The sequence below is a fragment of the Coptis chinensis genome, chromosome 6 (assembly GCF_015680905.1).
Source record: "Coptis chinensis isolate HL-2020 chromosome 6, ASM1568090v1, whole genome shotgun sequence".
Lineage (NCBI taxonomy): Eukaryota > Viridiplantae > Streptophyta > Magnoliopsida > Ranunculales > Ranunculaceae > Coptis > Coptis chinensis.
This window is the reverse complement of record NC_141461.1, coordinates 11991679-12005994: the sequence shown is the minus strand read 5'-3', so window position 1 is coordinate 12005994 and position 14316 is coordinate 11991679. Positions and strand designations below refer to the sequence as shown.

At 41.7% G+C, this 14316-nt stretch overlaps 2 protein-coding genes across 3 annotated transcripts; both read left to right on the top strand.

The window, feature by feature from the left end:
* Positions 1-266: 266 nt before the first annotated feature.
* On the top strand, positions 267-5299 carry LOC147491467 (uncharacterized). 2 transcript variants are annotated; one of them, XM_086566948.1, is made up of 6 exons: positions 1871-2737; positions 2839-2997; positions 3130-3300; positions 3384-3578; positions 4500-4598; positions 4679-5299. In XM_086566948.1, exons 2-6 carry the CDS (start codon positions 2929-2931, stop codon positions 4751-4753), a joined length of 609 nt encoding a protein of 202 aa, XP_086423074.1. In that variant the 5' UTR covers positions 1871-2737; positions 2839-2928; the 3' UTR covers positions 4754-5299. The 2 variants fall into 2 exon arrangements, with proteins under 2 accessions (XP_086423073.1, XP_086423074.1); XM_086566947.1 differs by lacking the exons at positions 3384-3578; positions 4500-4598; positions 4679-5299 and adding an exon at positions 267-716 and having other exon boundaries at positions 867-2737; positions 3130-3268.
* Positions 5300-10251: 4952 nt separating this feature from the next.
* LOC147491466 (uncharacterized) lies at positions 10252-10917 on the top strand. Its single transcript, XM_086567256.1, has 2 exons — positions 10252-10473; positions 10627-10917. The coding sequence occupies exons 1-2, from the start codon at positions 10252-10254 to the stop codon at positions 10915-10917; spliced, it is 513 nt and encodes a 170-aa protein (XP_086423382.1).
* Positions 10918-14316: the final 3399 nt, after the last annotated feature.

The following is a 14316-nucleotide window of genomic DNA, read 5'->3' as shown; positions in this document are numbered from 1 at the left end:
ACATACGAAATAAATCCAAATATAGTTTTGCATTTTAAGTAATGTCATAATTGTTTTATTATGATTAAGAATGTCACAATATTATCTTCACATTAGTTCTCAAAAACTTCAATCAAACTGTATTATTAAACCTAACAAAAAAAGGGTTTTCTAGTAGAGTATCCAATGTGTCATCTGATAAGCTAATTTTTTTTCTGATAAATATATATCTTGATCTGATGACTGATGATATCAGCTAAAAATCTCTAATCCTTTTCCGGATTAAATTACCACCGTAATCAGTATCCTAACCAAATTCACCTACTTTACCTTCTTTCCATAATCCATATCCCTTACCAATCACAACACTCAAATAAACTCTTCACTAACGTGTTTCACTAACTAAGTATCAAACATCGAGTTTCGATATAATTCAGATACAACGAAGTGAAAGAAGAATAGAAAAAAACTGGAATCTTAAGATCTCTTTCATAGAGATTCTATAAAATCTCTCTCTTCTCTCTTTGGTATTTGAATTCAACACGAACATTAAAAAAGAGGGCAAGCCTTATTTCACTTGCTTTCTCTCTCGTTGTTCAATTCTTATTCGGTTTAAAACGAAAACCCTATAGATATATATTTTTTCGCAATGGATCAAATTTCGTGAATTTTCATACTTGATCCGAAGTTTTTAGTACGTGGATCGGGGAATTCGAGTTATTAGGGTTTCGAAACAAGTAAGTTGGTTTCGTTTCGTGAAATTTTACTATTTTTGTTAAGTTTTTACTATTCTGGTAATATTTAGTGATCTGGATTACTTTTTTGTTGAAATTATTGTTGTTAGTGTGGTTTTTGTTGGTTGTTGATTAGTTTTGTTATAATGACAGTGGAAATTGAGTTGAATTCTGGAGTTGAAATGGAAGAGAAGAGTGGTTTGTTAGAAAGTGAGTTGAGTTGTGAAGTTGTGGAGAATAAGAGTAGTGAGGATGCAGGTGAAGTGAAAATTGATGTGAAGAGTGGATTAGAAAGTGAGGTATGTGCTGAAGTTTTGGAGAGTAAGAGTAGTGAGGCTGAGTTTGAGTTTGAGGAGAAGAATGGTTCAGACATTGAGTTGAGGTCTGAAGTTTTGGAGGGTGGGGAAGTTGAAAGTGAGGAGAAGAGTGGTTTTGAAACTGAGGTGAATACTGAAGTATTGGAGAGTAAGAGTACTGAGGTTGATTTTGAGGAAAAGTGTGGTTTAAGTTTGAGTGCATGTGATGATCGGGAGAAGGTTCGTGAGGATTCTGAGGAAAAGAGTGATGTAAGTGACGGGTCGTATGAATTTGTTAGTGGAATCGAGCCTGTTACTGATAGTATTGAGAAGAGTCCTTTATTGGAAGTGAGTAATTTGGGCTCTTTGGGTGAGGAGAAAGAGGTGGAAGTTGTGGAGTTTGATGATTCCAAGAAGGTTGAGAGTGATTTATCTGTAGAACAGGACCTTGGAGGTTCACATGAAGATGTTGTTGTTGATATGGAGTCTGTGGAGGTGAAAATGGTGGTTTTGGAACCCAAAGGAACAGACCTTCATAATATTGATGATGATGAAAACATTGACGAGGAGAAAGTAGATAGTGAGGAGGAGATGGAATCTGTTCAATCTGAACTGCAACAGCTAGATAAGCCCGATTCAGCTGAACAGAATGTTGATGGGGAGATAAAGTCTGGAGAGCAAGACACATTAGATTCAGTTGTGATGGGAAATAATGAGGACTCGCAGTCTATGCCTATTGAAATTGTTGAAAGCAATAGATTAGAAACAGCTGGAGTGGTATCAAGAAGTGGAGAATCCGATGAGGATATCTCTGTGGAAGAACCTTTAGACTGCTCATAAAAAGAGCAGGGCCTCGAATTGAAATAGACTCCTCTCCTGTAGATAATACACAATTAGAACTAGAATCTACAGATTGTATTTATCAAAGTAGTGATGGTAATGGGGATTTGAGTGGAAGGTCAGATGTGACTGATGAAGAGGCTAAGGAAGATGGTGACCGTTCTTATGTTTTTGTCGATGGAGTTGATTTGGTCTCTGATGATTCTTTGGAAAGGGAACCTGTAAGACCAGTGACACAGAAAGAAGAAACTCAGGTTTATCCTCATGTTATTGTGGGTTCTTTTGTATGTGGACTGGATTCAAACTACGTCTCGGGAACTAAAAGCTCTCCTGGTTCTGTTGACAATTCAAAATCAGAAATTGAAATCAGAAACTACTCTATTGACAAAGGTGAAAACTTGCGTTCTTGTGAAACCGGTTCCACTGGAAGTGACACTCCACGGTCAGTTAGCCCTATTGATGATGCTTTGATAGGATCTAGTGACAAAGGTGAAAAGTTACCTATTTGTGATAATGGTTCCTCTGGAAGTGATACTCCTCAATCAGTTAGAGCTGATGACGTGTTGGTAGGGTCTGAGGCTATGAACGATTCCAGCGAATTTGGAAGGAACGAGTCTACTGAGCCTGCTGTTGATGTCTATCAAGAATCTGAAGGAGGAAGTGGTTCTCCTTTAAGCAATAGGGAAAGCACAAACAGCTCATTTGCTGATACTTCAGATGAAAAGAAGGTGGACCTAAAAGGAGCAAAAGGAACTAATTAGCTACTTGATAAAAATTCCAAGATACATTGATGAGAATATTGAAAAATTGATTGGACTTGCTCATCAACAAGTTGATGAGAGGTCTCAAAATAGAGATGCTATAAGAATTGCCATCCAAACAAAGAAGGTAAATAAAAAAAAAATGCAAGATTATATACATCTCTGGTTAGAATGTTTTATCTTTTTCTTTTTAAAAGCTATAAACTCTTGAGGTGTTTTATTTGCTAGGTTACGTGCAATGAGTATCATGATGAATTTGAAACTGCCAAAAAACAAGAGAGAGCTGCTCGTGATGCGCAAAAATTGAAACGCCAGGAAATGTTTTCTGTCCAGGCGATGGTTAATGAAATATATAATGCAATTACTGTTGAGGGCATTGGTGACAAGGTAAGCACCAAAACATGGTATCTGTATGTGGATATAGCTTTGTGAGTTGTTTCTCTTTGTAATATCTATTGAAATCTGTTTGATTCTAATTTATTAATGGAGACTTGTCATGATCTTATCAACTGGAAACAGCTACGTCGTATAAAACATAGGAGAGAACATGAAACCATCACTCTGAAAGAAGAAAAAGCTTTGATGCGTGAAGAAACACAGTTGAAGCTTCGCGAAAAGCAACTGTCCTTGGACATGCAGGCTGTTCAGCCTGCATTTGACAAGCAAGAAGAACTTGAAAAGAGTTTGGAGGTATTACACTTGGTTTGCATAACTGTTGTTTGATTCTGTATTTTATTTCTCAAGAAACTCATCTGGTTTTCTTTTGCTCAAAGACTCTGAAGAAGGATGTGGATAGTGCGAGAAATGTGGTTTCACGAGCTGAAGTGGTCACCAACTCTGCTAGGAACAAATATTTTGATGAAAATGAAAAGCTAAGGAAATTGCAAGCTCAGTTCAGATCTGCAGATGTTCTTCGTCAGGAAGCATATGCACAAGTACAGAAACTCAAGAAACAGTTGCATGATAAGGTAATGAACTTGTACACAGTTTTTCTTTTTTAGGCTAATAGTAACACAATATATAGTGATTTTTAAAAGGTGTGTTAAGTTGTTCTGCAGAATGCATCTTAGACTGTTTGTGTCTTTGAGGTAATCGCTGGGAAACCTCTGACCGTTGATATTCATCTTAGGTCTTTGAAGGAATTTGCATCAACTGGCGTTTGTCGTCACATGCCTATGTTTTCATTTGCATCCAATGTTTCATTTCACATGCCTATGTTTTGATTGAACATTTCAGTTTGAGCATCACTAATTTTTTGTTTCCTAGTCAGATTTAATACAATTTATAATTTTAGTGGTGCTAAGGTTTATACTAAAAGGAAGTGGAACATTTCAGTTTCACAATGTGTATAACCAAATTATAAAATTTGCTCATGGTTTTGAGATAATTTGGCTTTAGTGATTGGAGTGCCCATTTTGATCCATGAATTTTCTGATTTCAAATTACTTTATTTATGATGGATCAAAAGGATCAAACTCGAGGAAAGAGTGTGTTTTGTCCCATAAATCAGCTTATAATGCTCTCTTTTTGATTCCTGGGTTTTCTCCTGAAACTTAGTGTGTTTTTGTCCCATAAATCAGCTTATATGTTCTCTTTTGATTCCTGGGTTTTCTACTGAAGCTTTGGTTTGATTGCCTATTTGCGCGATTCCTGGGTTTTCTCCTGAAACTTAGTGTGTTTTTGTCCCATAAATCAGCTTATATGTTCTCTTTTGATTCCTGGGTTTTCTACTGAAGCTTTGGTTTGATTGCCTATTTGCGATGAGTATACATTTTGTAATTCTCATATATTATGTATTTAATATCTATCTGAATAGTACAAATGAGAAGTAGAAATGGAAAGACGAGTTGAAATTCTTCATCTTTAACCTGGACTTTGTAAACTTCCAGAATAAATACTTTTGGATGTACAAGGATGATCAAACGAAAGCTGGAGATTATGGATTCTCTGGAGATAAAGAAAAACAGCATTGTCACTGTGTTAATCAGGTTAGCTCCTAGCCATCTCTTTTTACTACAGTCTATATTGGTTCTGTAATAAGCCTAAACATACACAACATATGTTGTAGGTGGATAAGGTTAGGGAACTATGGAGCAAGGATGACAATTTCAGGAATGAATATATCACAGATGCAACAGGCTGAGTACTGTGAGAAGATTGGGTACATTGGATGGATGTAGACTTGGTCCTGACGAGGATCCACCTATACTACATAATGTTCGCAGAGATAGAGTTGTTACCGCTCCTCCAACATCAGTAAAGGCGAATCTCATCTCACCTGTTTTAACTTTGAAAGAAGAAAAAACAGTTTTGCCCTTAGGACCTGAAAAGGCTCAGAACTCACATGTTTCAACTGTGAGAGAAGAGAAGTCAGCTGTGAACCAGAAACAAAATCAGCATACAGCTAAATCCAAGGATCCTGAACCTTTTGCTTTGGAGAACTGCTCCCCTAATGTTTCCGTAAAGAATGAGGTAGAAAAGGAAACAGGTGAAGAGAATGTACAAGAGGAGTTGGAAAGAAAGGAAGAACTTATGAGAAAAGAAGCTGCTGCAGCAATTAGAGAGCAGCTTCTTTTCGAAGAAAAGGACAAAGCTAAGAAAGCAGAAGAGAAAAAGAAGCGTAATGCAGAGAAGGCTCAAGCTAGGGCTCAATATTGGGAACGCAAGGAAGCCGAACTTAAAGAGAAGGTAAATCTCTTCAGCCTTCGTTTGAGCCTTATGATCATTAATATGCTGCTCATATAGTAGATTTATTTATTATAAATTCTGGCCATTTGAGCGGTGGATTTATTTGATCACAGTAACTAAAAATTTGGCAATAGACGGACACATTCTTGCTAATTTGGATTAAAAGGAGTCACTTGGCCTCGCCTCTATTTATGGTTTTAGTGTTCTGGTGTGGTACATTATTTAGCACTCGATTTTTCGGGTTAATGCCTTCAGACTCTTCAATTTGCATTTTATGGCTTTAGTATATTGTTGTCTGGTGTTTCCACACAACACTTTGTGTTCTTCATATATATAAATATATAAAACATTTGCAGGAGAGAGAGAAAAGAGAGAAGAAAAAGGCAAGAAAGAAGGCAAAAAAGAACATCATTGAGGGAGAATCATCAGTTTGTAGCTCAGAAAGCACGCATACCTTGCCTGAACCCACTATTCAGGAATCTGAAAATGAAGAGAAGCCTAAAACTTTGTCAACAAGACCTTTCAAACGTGATACCGAAGAGAAGCAGTCTAAATCTGTGTCAAAGAGACCGCAGAAGCCATCGACTTTGTTGAAGCTGACTAAGACAATTCCTATTCCTTCACCTCTTCGCAAAAAGACTAAGAAAAGCATCTTGGCGTGGATGTGGGTTCTCATTGGGACACTGATAGTTCTTGCTGTGGTAGTCCTGGCTAGCTGGCCACTTACTGCTATTGAATTCACTGTGAATGGTACTAGGATGTTTTTATGAGTTTGATCTTCTTTTTTCACTTTGCTATTGCAGAGTTTGCTTACACTGTTTAGACAGATTACTTCAATTATAGTTCAGGACAAAAACAATTGTTTCCAGGTGTTGCTTTAATAATGAGATTGATTGCAATGTTAAATACTTAAATGAGTTAATAAACTTTCGAATCTCACTCTTTTTAATCAGACATTACAGGATTTAATTAACGGACTAGCCCCTTGTTTCATCACTCCAGTGCTGTAGTACACGCTTACACTTTCACTGTATCTGGAGTCATCTTGCCAAGTTATATAGGTCTTGCTCCTTGTTTCATACTTTCATCACGCTAGTGAACCTGCACTGTATCTGATGTGGCTGAAAGCCTGAAACTAGCGATGAAATGGTATTATGGAGCTTGGTGGCAGCGTTGCGGAAAAGGCTTGTTTTAGTATAGATGCCAAGTGACAGGGTAGGTACTTGTTATGTGGACTCTGGTTCCAAAAAAATTCTATCACCTAATGTTCGCGCAAGAGTGACAGAAGTATAAAGTAATTCCAGGTAGGTCTTACAGGTGTGAAATTACAGTATTTCAACATTCGCTTTGCTAACAGTAATTTGACTTGTATTGCTTTTTCACCGTGCATTTTGTGGTAGGAATTATGCCAAAGGGACCAAGAGTGAATAAGACCCTATATTTTTCCATTCTTATGATCTTCTTGTGTGTAAGTTGTGTACTTGCGAAATCTCCACCTTACTGTACTTTAGTAGCTAGACTGCAAGTCTCTCCACCTTTAGCTTTGGCGGAAACAGAGTAGGAACTTGATATGCCACTATAATTTGGGTCTTACTAGATATTGGATAACACAAAAAAAGTTCGTAACAGAAAATGAAAGAAGAATGATTGAAGTCATTGACATATCTAATAAGTCTACGAAAATCTACCTCTATAGTGAAGCAACAATAGATGAAAGAGTAGTATATTAGAGTATAGTCATGAAAGATCTTCAATTCAACTAGACTTAATTAACAACCGGCCTACGTAAAAAAAGTTAAATCAGAAAACTTAAGAACTTTAATATCTACTTCGAGTTTACATGATCCCTGGATAGGTATTGATGTGTGGAAGTATAATCGTCAAGTCTATTGTCGTCTAGGTATGTTCTTCCTTACTTGTTCTGCCTCTTCATACTTCCCACAAGCCATATTATGTATGTACATTCTCACATGAGTTGAAGTATGGTAAGAAAGACCAGCTTTCTGATATTCTTTCCAAATCTCCGTACCTACATAAAAAAATATGCCAGCGATTAAAATTACAAAGAGAATCCATGTCCCATGCACAAGAACTAAGCAGAAAGTCCAACCAAATCCTGTTTGGACAAACCTTAAGTTTTCTGAATAGCTCGGAACAATACCCGTCCAAAATTGAAATCTCTCCTCTCATAAATTGGGTAAAAAACCTGATCAAGAACCGTGTAAGTATAGTACAGTACACGTTGAGATCCTTTAGTATCTTGAGTTATTCAGTCATACAGTTTAGATGCTCATGTCGAAGAAAATCTTTTGGTTGCTACCGTTGCATCCATGTTTATGCATCCAATGAGATGGATCTTGTGACTGCCAAAGAAACTTGAGCAATGTATTCAAGTTTTGGTTAGACTGAATACGTTCTTCCTCTATTAACTTGCCAAATCCAAGTTCCACTTTAAGAATCTATATGCATAGTAAAAATTTACAGAATTCCTCGCGTTTATTTGCAGGAATATTGGCCATCAGAGAAATTGGATGAGTCTTTGGGCGGAGTCAGATTCCACATCTGCCATTAATGCTTTTGGCACATCAATTCTACCTTGGTGCTTGAAGCAGCAATGGGAGAACAAAGGGAAGTTAGGAAACTCCGTTGGTAGGATTATTCGGTTCCATGAAATCCCACTCTAACCTGAAGGCCCAGGGTCAATGTGATAGATTGTTGAATTCGTAAACGGTTCCAAGAACAATAGTAATAGAACATGTCATTTTAGTGCTATTAAATTCTGAGTATTGTTTGGATTCACTATGGTTTGGATCTCACTGAAAATTTGTGAATAAAATTCAAAACAGAACATATATAAGAACATGTTTTTGAAAGTAGGTGATGGACACATGTGACTTGACTACAGTAACACGACTTTCATAGCGAAGCACAATGGACGATAGTTGGATTGAAAGTAATAGTAAATCAGTGCATTATATGTTAATTGTAGTGTCACAATGTAGAAAGAATGGACTAGGTCCGCGTTACATGGGATATGAGGCAATATAAGTAAGGACACGGAGGTGCAACGAATCAAGACTGCGGAACCCTAGTCCATGGACGTGGTAGGCGTACGGTTGGCAGGAGGGTCGTAGGATAACAAGACAGATGGGCGGCCCAGATGGGAGGGGGGAGAATATAAAAAGGAGAAGGTGAGGAGAAAAAGGGAGGCCGCTAGGGTAAAAGAGAAGAGAACAGTGAGAAAAGAAGAAGGAGAAAAAGAAAGAGTGATTGTGTAAAACATAGATTTAGGGTCCATACATTTGGCGCCGTCTGTGGGGAAATAGAGAGCAGCGGGTATGCCAAAGAAGGTTAGGGTTCATGAGCCGACGCCGGAAGCGGTGATTGAGGAGGGGGAAGAACTGGAAGAAGGGCGAGCGGCGGAAGAAACACGCCTGATGCTAAGAAGAGAGAGAGAGAAGACGGAGGAAGAGGCCGGGGAGGCGCAAAGCGAGGGATCTAAAGACGAGGAGGAGCTCGGACCGATCGAATATGGTGGAAAACCCGGTAGCGGGATTGACAATGGAACAAGTCCAAGAGATGATAGACAATGATAGGGAGGCAAACCGGCGGCAGACGAAGGAGCACGGGGGAGCGGCCAGTCAGGTGGTGGCCGAGTTGAATCGCAACCCGTTAGCACAGGACATATGGGATTCAGAGGTTCCAAAATGGTTCGCTCAGCCGAGGTTCGAGAGATACGGCGACAAAGGAGATCCAGCGGATCACATCCATCATTTTCGGCAACAGATGCCACTCTGGCAGGAGTCTCAGTATGATGGTCTGCGATGTATGATGTTCCCGGCTAGCCTTAAAGGAGGGGTGTCGGATTGGTACTACAGATTGCCAGCGGGGAGCATCAAGAATTTCCAGGAGTTGGAGCAGGCATTCATAGATCACTTCATACACCAGAAAAAATGGGTGGTGGACATCGTGACCCTATTCAATGTGCGACAAAAGGTCCGCGAATCGCCAGGAGTTTCAGACGGTTCAAAGCGAGAGACAGTTGAAAGTAGAGAATCTGGATGAGAGGATAGCGGTGATAGCCTTTGAGAGAGGCTTGCGCCCGGGGACAGAAGTGCACCAATCCGTAGCCAAGAATGAGATCGTGACGCTACACAAGCTATATCCGCGAGTGGAAAAATATATACGATATGAAGACTCCATACAGAAGGAGTCCAAGAGGTCAGGGAAGGCCGTGTTGTCTTTGGAGAAGGAACGGGAACACCGGAAGGCGGGGACATTGGAAAAAGAAAGTGGGAGATACCGCGGGTACGGAGCGCGAGCAGAGGGAAGCCGAGAAGGCATCCGAAGGGAGTATAGGGAGAGGAAGCCATACCGCGAGATGGAACAGACTCCGTTGAACAAACCGCTCAGTGAGATCTTGCCTTTAATAAAGAGTTTTTGTGGGGGTATGAAGGACCGCGAAGCATGCCAATAGAAATACCTGAGAAGCCCTTCTGCGCATATCATCAGATAAAGAATCATGAGACGAATGACTGTTACGCCCTAAAATGGTTGGTTTAGAGAATGGTAGAGAAAGGGAGGATGGGAGAATTTGTGAGAGACCCCGGGAATGAGGAGCGCAGGCCGCCGCAGGGAAGAATACTGGGAACCATCAATGTGATTTACTGGGAGGAGGTTCTGTCATCATAACGCTCATAGAGACAAGATACGGTGGATCGCAAGCATCCAACAAATTAATGAGAGAATAGATAGGCCACGGCAGAGAGAGGTGGCGGCGACAGAAAAGGATAGAATCGTGTTTAGCAGCGCAGACCTACAGGCAGTGGACTCACCACATGAAGACACGTTGGTCATTATAGTGGCAATGGGAAACTACATGGTGAAAATTAAAGGGTGTTGATTGATTGTGGAAGTGTAGTAGATCTGTTGTTCAGAGGTGCTTTGGAGGAAATGGGAGTCGATCCTAAGCAGCTGCGTCCTTCGCGAACTAATTTGTATGGATTTAACGGAAGTATGATAGATCACATGGGGGAACTCTTATTGCCCGTGACAACAGGGCTGGTGACAGTCTTTGCTCGGTTCATGGTGGTAGATTCGGCTTCGCAATATAATGCAATCTTGGGAAGGCGGTGGATTCACGAGATGAAGGCAGTCCCATCAACGTATTATCAGGTAATATGATTCCCCACCCTTACCGGCATGTATGAGATTTACGGTGATCAGGTAACTGCCAAGAACAGTCATCGGGGAATCGTGAAGCGGTTGATCAGCGGATCGGAAGGAGAGACTTCCAATCCTAGGAAGAGGCTGGCATAGCACTTACAGTGCACCTCCAGGGAGAGGGAGGATGGGACATTGGCGGATACAAAGATGATCGATGCGATAGGATTGGTGAATATTGGGATAGGGGAAGAGGAGAAGTTCAAGTCTATAGGATCCAGTTTGCCTGAGGAATTGAGGGATAAGTTGATACAGTTCTTGTCAGATAATAGGGATGCCTTTGCGTGGAATATAGAGGATGTTACTAGGTTGGACCTAGAGTTCGCATGTCACCACTTACATATGAAAGAGGATGCCAAACCTGTAAGGCAAAAGATGCGCAACATTAGGCCATAATACGCCGAGGGAATCCGGGAAGAGGTCGCTAGATTGAAGGGGGTGGGAATAATTCGAGAGGTGGAGTTCACAAACTGGTTATCTAACATAGTCGCGGTACCAAAAAAGAATGGAAAAGTACGTATGTGCGTGGACTTTACTGATGTAAATCTAGAGTGCCCGAAGAACAGTTATCCCATGTCGCGAGTGGATGAGTTGGTGGATAGAACGGCTGGGTTTAAGACATTTTCCTTCATGGACGCATCGATGGGGTATAATCAGGTCGCGATGTACGGGCCAGATCAGGAGAAGACATCGTTTGTGGTGGAGGGCGGTACTTACTGCTATACAAGGATGCCATTTGGTTTGAAAAATGCAGGGACAATATTCCAGCGGTTGGGGGAGAAAATGTTTGAAAGCAAGATTCGAAAGGGAATTGAGATTTATACAGATGACATGGTGAAGAAAAGTATGTCGGAAGGGGAACATATAGACGGGTTGAAAAAGACCTTCGGGATACTGCGTAAATACAACTTGAAGCTGAACCCTGAGAAGTGTACTTTCGGGGTGACTACGGGAAAGTTCTTGGGTTATATCGTTACGCATAGAGGGATCGAGGCTAATCCTGAGTAGATAAGGTCCCTTGTAGAGATGCCATCTCCACAGACTGTGAAGGAAGTACAGCGGTTAACAGGAAGGGTCGCGGCTCTGAATAGATTCATTTCCAAGTCATCCGACAAATGCAAACCGTTGTACCGACTGTTAAGGAGCACACCGGATTTCATATGGACCGCAGAATGTAAGGAGGCATTCCAGGAGTTAAAAAAATATTTGGGCCAAGGGCCTTTGCTGTCACGGCCTGAGACTGGGGAGAAGTTGTATTTGTACTTGGGGGCCACGGAGTATGCAGTTAGCTCAATTCTAGTTCAGGTGGTAGACAAGATGGAGAAGCCGGTATATTTTAAGAGCAAGACTTTGTTAGATGCAGAGACGTGATACAGTAGGATTGAGAGGTATGCCCTAGCATTAGTTTTCTCAACCTTGAAGCTAAAACCCTACTTTGAAGCGCATGTGGTGGTGGTGGTAACGAATTTGCCTTTGAGACAACCACTGAAAATAGAAAAATCTAGTAGGATGTTGAAGTGGGCAGTGATGCTGAGTTCCTATGATGTACAATATCAGATAAGGACCGCGGAAAAGGCGTAGGAGATGGCTGAGTTTCTGGCAGAGGATCCCACATGGGGAGAGGAAATGGTTATGGAACCAGAAAGGGAGGGTGAACCAGACCTCCTAGACCCGTGGGATAAGAAGAATGGGTGGAGGGTGTTCGCGGATGGATCGGCTACCGATGCATGCAGCGGCATAGGAGTCGTGTTAGTTACACATGATAATGGCAGAATAGAGCAAACCATGAAATTAGGGTTCACGGCGTCCAATAATGAAGCAGAGTACGAAATAGTGATAGCAGGATTGAAAATGGCCAAAGACTTGGGAGTGAATGAACTGGCAGTAAATTCTGATTCAAACTTAGTTGTGTGTCAAGCGAATGGAGGGTTCGCCTCACGATGCCCCAGGATGGCACGATATTTGGATGTGGTGCGTAAATGATCTGCAAAGTTCACAAAAATCCGTTTCCTTCATTTGGGTCGTGGAGAGAGACAGACGCCCGATGCCCTGGTGTATGTAGCAGCCGCAATTCCCGGGTCGGAAGAAAGAATGATACGAGTGGGAAGGTTAGAGAAACCAAGCATCGAGGATGTGATAGAGATTTGTTAGGTCACGGAAGAAAATGAGGGTTGGATGGAGCCAATTAAGGACTTTTTGGCAGGAAAGGAAGTGACGGATAAGAAGGAAAGAAGGAGATGGGAACAAACTTCTCGGAGATACGTTCTATTGGAAGGAGAGCTGTATCGGAAAAACTTTAATGGACCACTGTTAAAATGCTTGAATCCACGACTATCCCACGAGGTGTTGGCAGAATTACATGAGGGGGATTGCGGGAGCCATTCAGCGGGGAGAACGACGGCACACCGACTATTGACACAGGGGTATTTCTGGCCCCACATGAAAAGGGATGTTGTGGAATTTGCTAAGAGATGTAACAAATGTCAGAGATTTGTCCAGTTGATATTCGCCCCCGCTGAACCTCTCCATAACGTCTCAAGTCCGTGGCCCTTTGCTATGTGGGCAATAGATATAGTGGGACTGCTGCCCATGGCCAGTGGCAAAAGAAGGTTCATGCTCACGGCCACGGATTATTTCACAAAATGGATCGAAGCCGTGCCCTGCAGCAGGTGAAGGAAGCGCAAATCATCAAGTTTTTATGGGATAATATTATCTGTAGGTTTGGGTTGTCGTACACCATCATAGCAGACAATGAGACTCAGTTTACAGGAGCGAAGGTGGCCAGGTTCTTGCAAGCATATAAAATGAGACAGGGGTTCTCGGCCCCTTACAATCCCGAGGGCAACGGACAAGCAGAGTCGTCCAACAAGACTATTATGAACAATCTTAAGTGGAAATTGGAAGATAAGAAAGGGGCGTGGGCAGACGGGCTGAATCATGTACTATGGGGTTACCAAACCACACCTCGAGGGTCCACTCAAGAGACCCCATTCTCATTGGCTTACAAAGTGGAGGTCGTGATCCCATCAGAGATGGTGACAGCTACAATGCGAACAAAGGCCGTGGAGGAGGGCTCAAATTGGAGAATTCTAGCAGCGGATCTGAATTTAGTAGAGGAGAGAAGAGACATGGCCTGTATAAAGCTGGAAGAGTATTACTGGAGATTGCAAAGACAGTACAACAGGAGGGTCAAGCCAAGGCTGTTCTGAATAGGTGACTTGGTGCTCCGCAGAGTATCACCTAGTACCAGGAAAGAGAAAGATGGAAAGCTGGGTTTGAACTGGGAGGGACCTTATACGGTGATGGATGTCGGAGGGGTTGACACATACAAATTGCAGACGTAGGAAGGCAAAGTGATAGACAAGCCATGGAACGTGAGAATGTTGAAAAAATTTCACAGTTAAATGTAATGGAAAGCTAAGACTGGAATCTGTAGCTGTATGTAAATATATAATATGACAGCACTTTTGAGAAGAGATTATCATTTGTAAGGGCAGGAATCCAAAATAAACATGGGACATGGAATACCAACGAGGCGGCGGAGGGGATGAGCCTTCCGCTGACACAAGGTCATAATTGGACCTGGGGCAAGACGAGTTGCCCTACTTTCGGAAGCTATAGAGCCGCGGAGTGGGATGAGCCCTCCACGGATGGGAGACACAAAGTACACATGGGGCATTGGGTCCAAGTGTGGAGAGAGACAGGAGGGATTAGCCGCTTGATACTGAAACTAGAGAGGAGCACGGGCAAGGCGAGTTGCCCCACGGACATAAATGGCTGTAGAGCACTGCGAGT

What these genes read in the sequence shown, in the direction of transcription:
- LOC147491466 (XM_086567256.1), top strand. Translation starts at nt 10,252, where the DNA reads ATGGGAGTCGATCCTAAGCAGCTGCGTCCTTCGCGAACTAATTTGTAT. An exon ending in TCCCATCAACGTATTATCAG is followed by an intron (nt 10,474 to 10,626) that starts GTAATATGATTC and finishes TAGCACTTACAG; the next exon opens with TGCACCTCCAGGGAGAGGGA.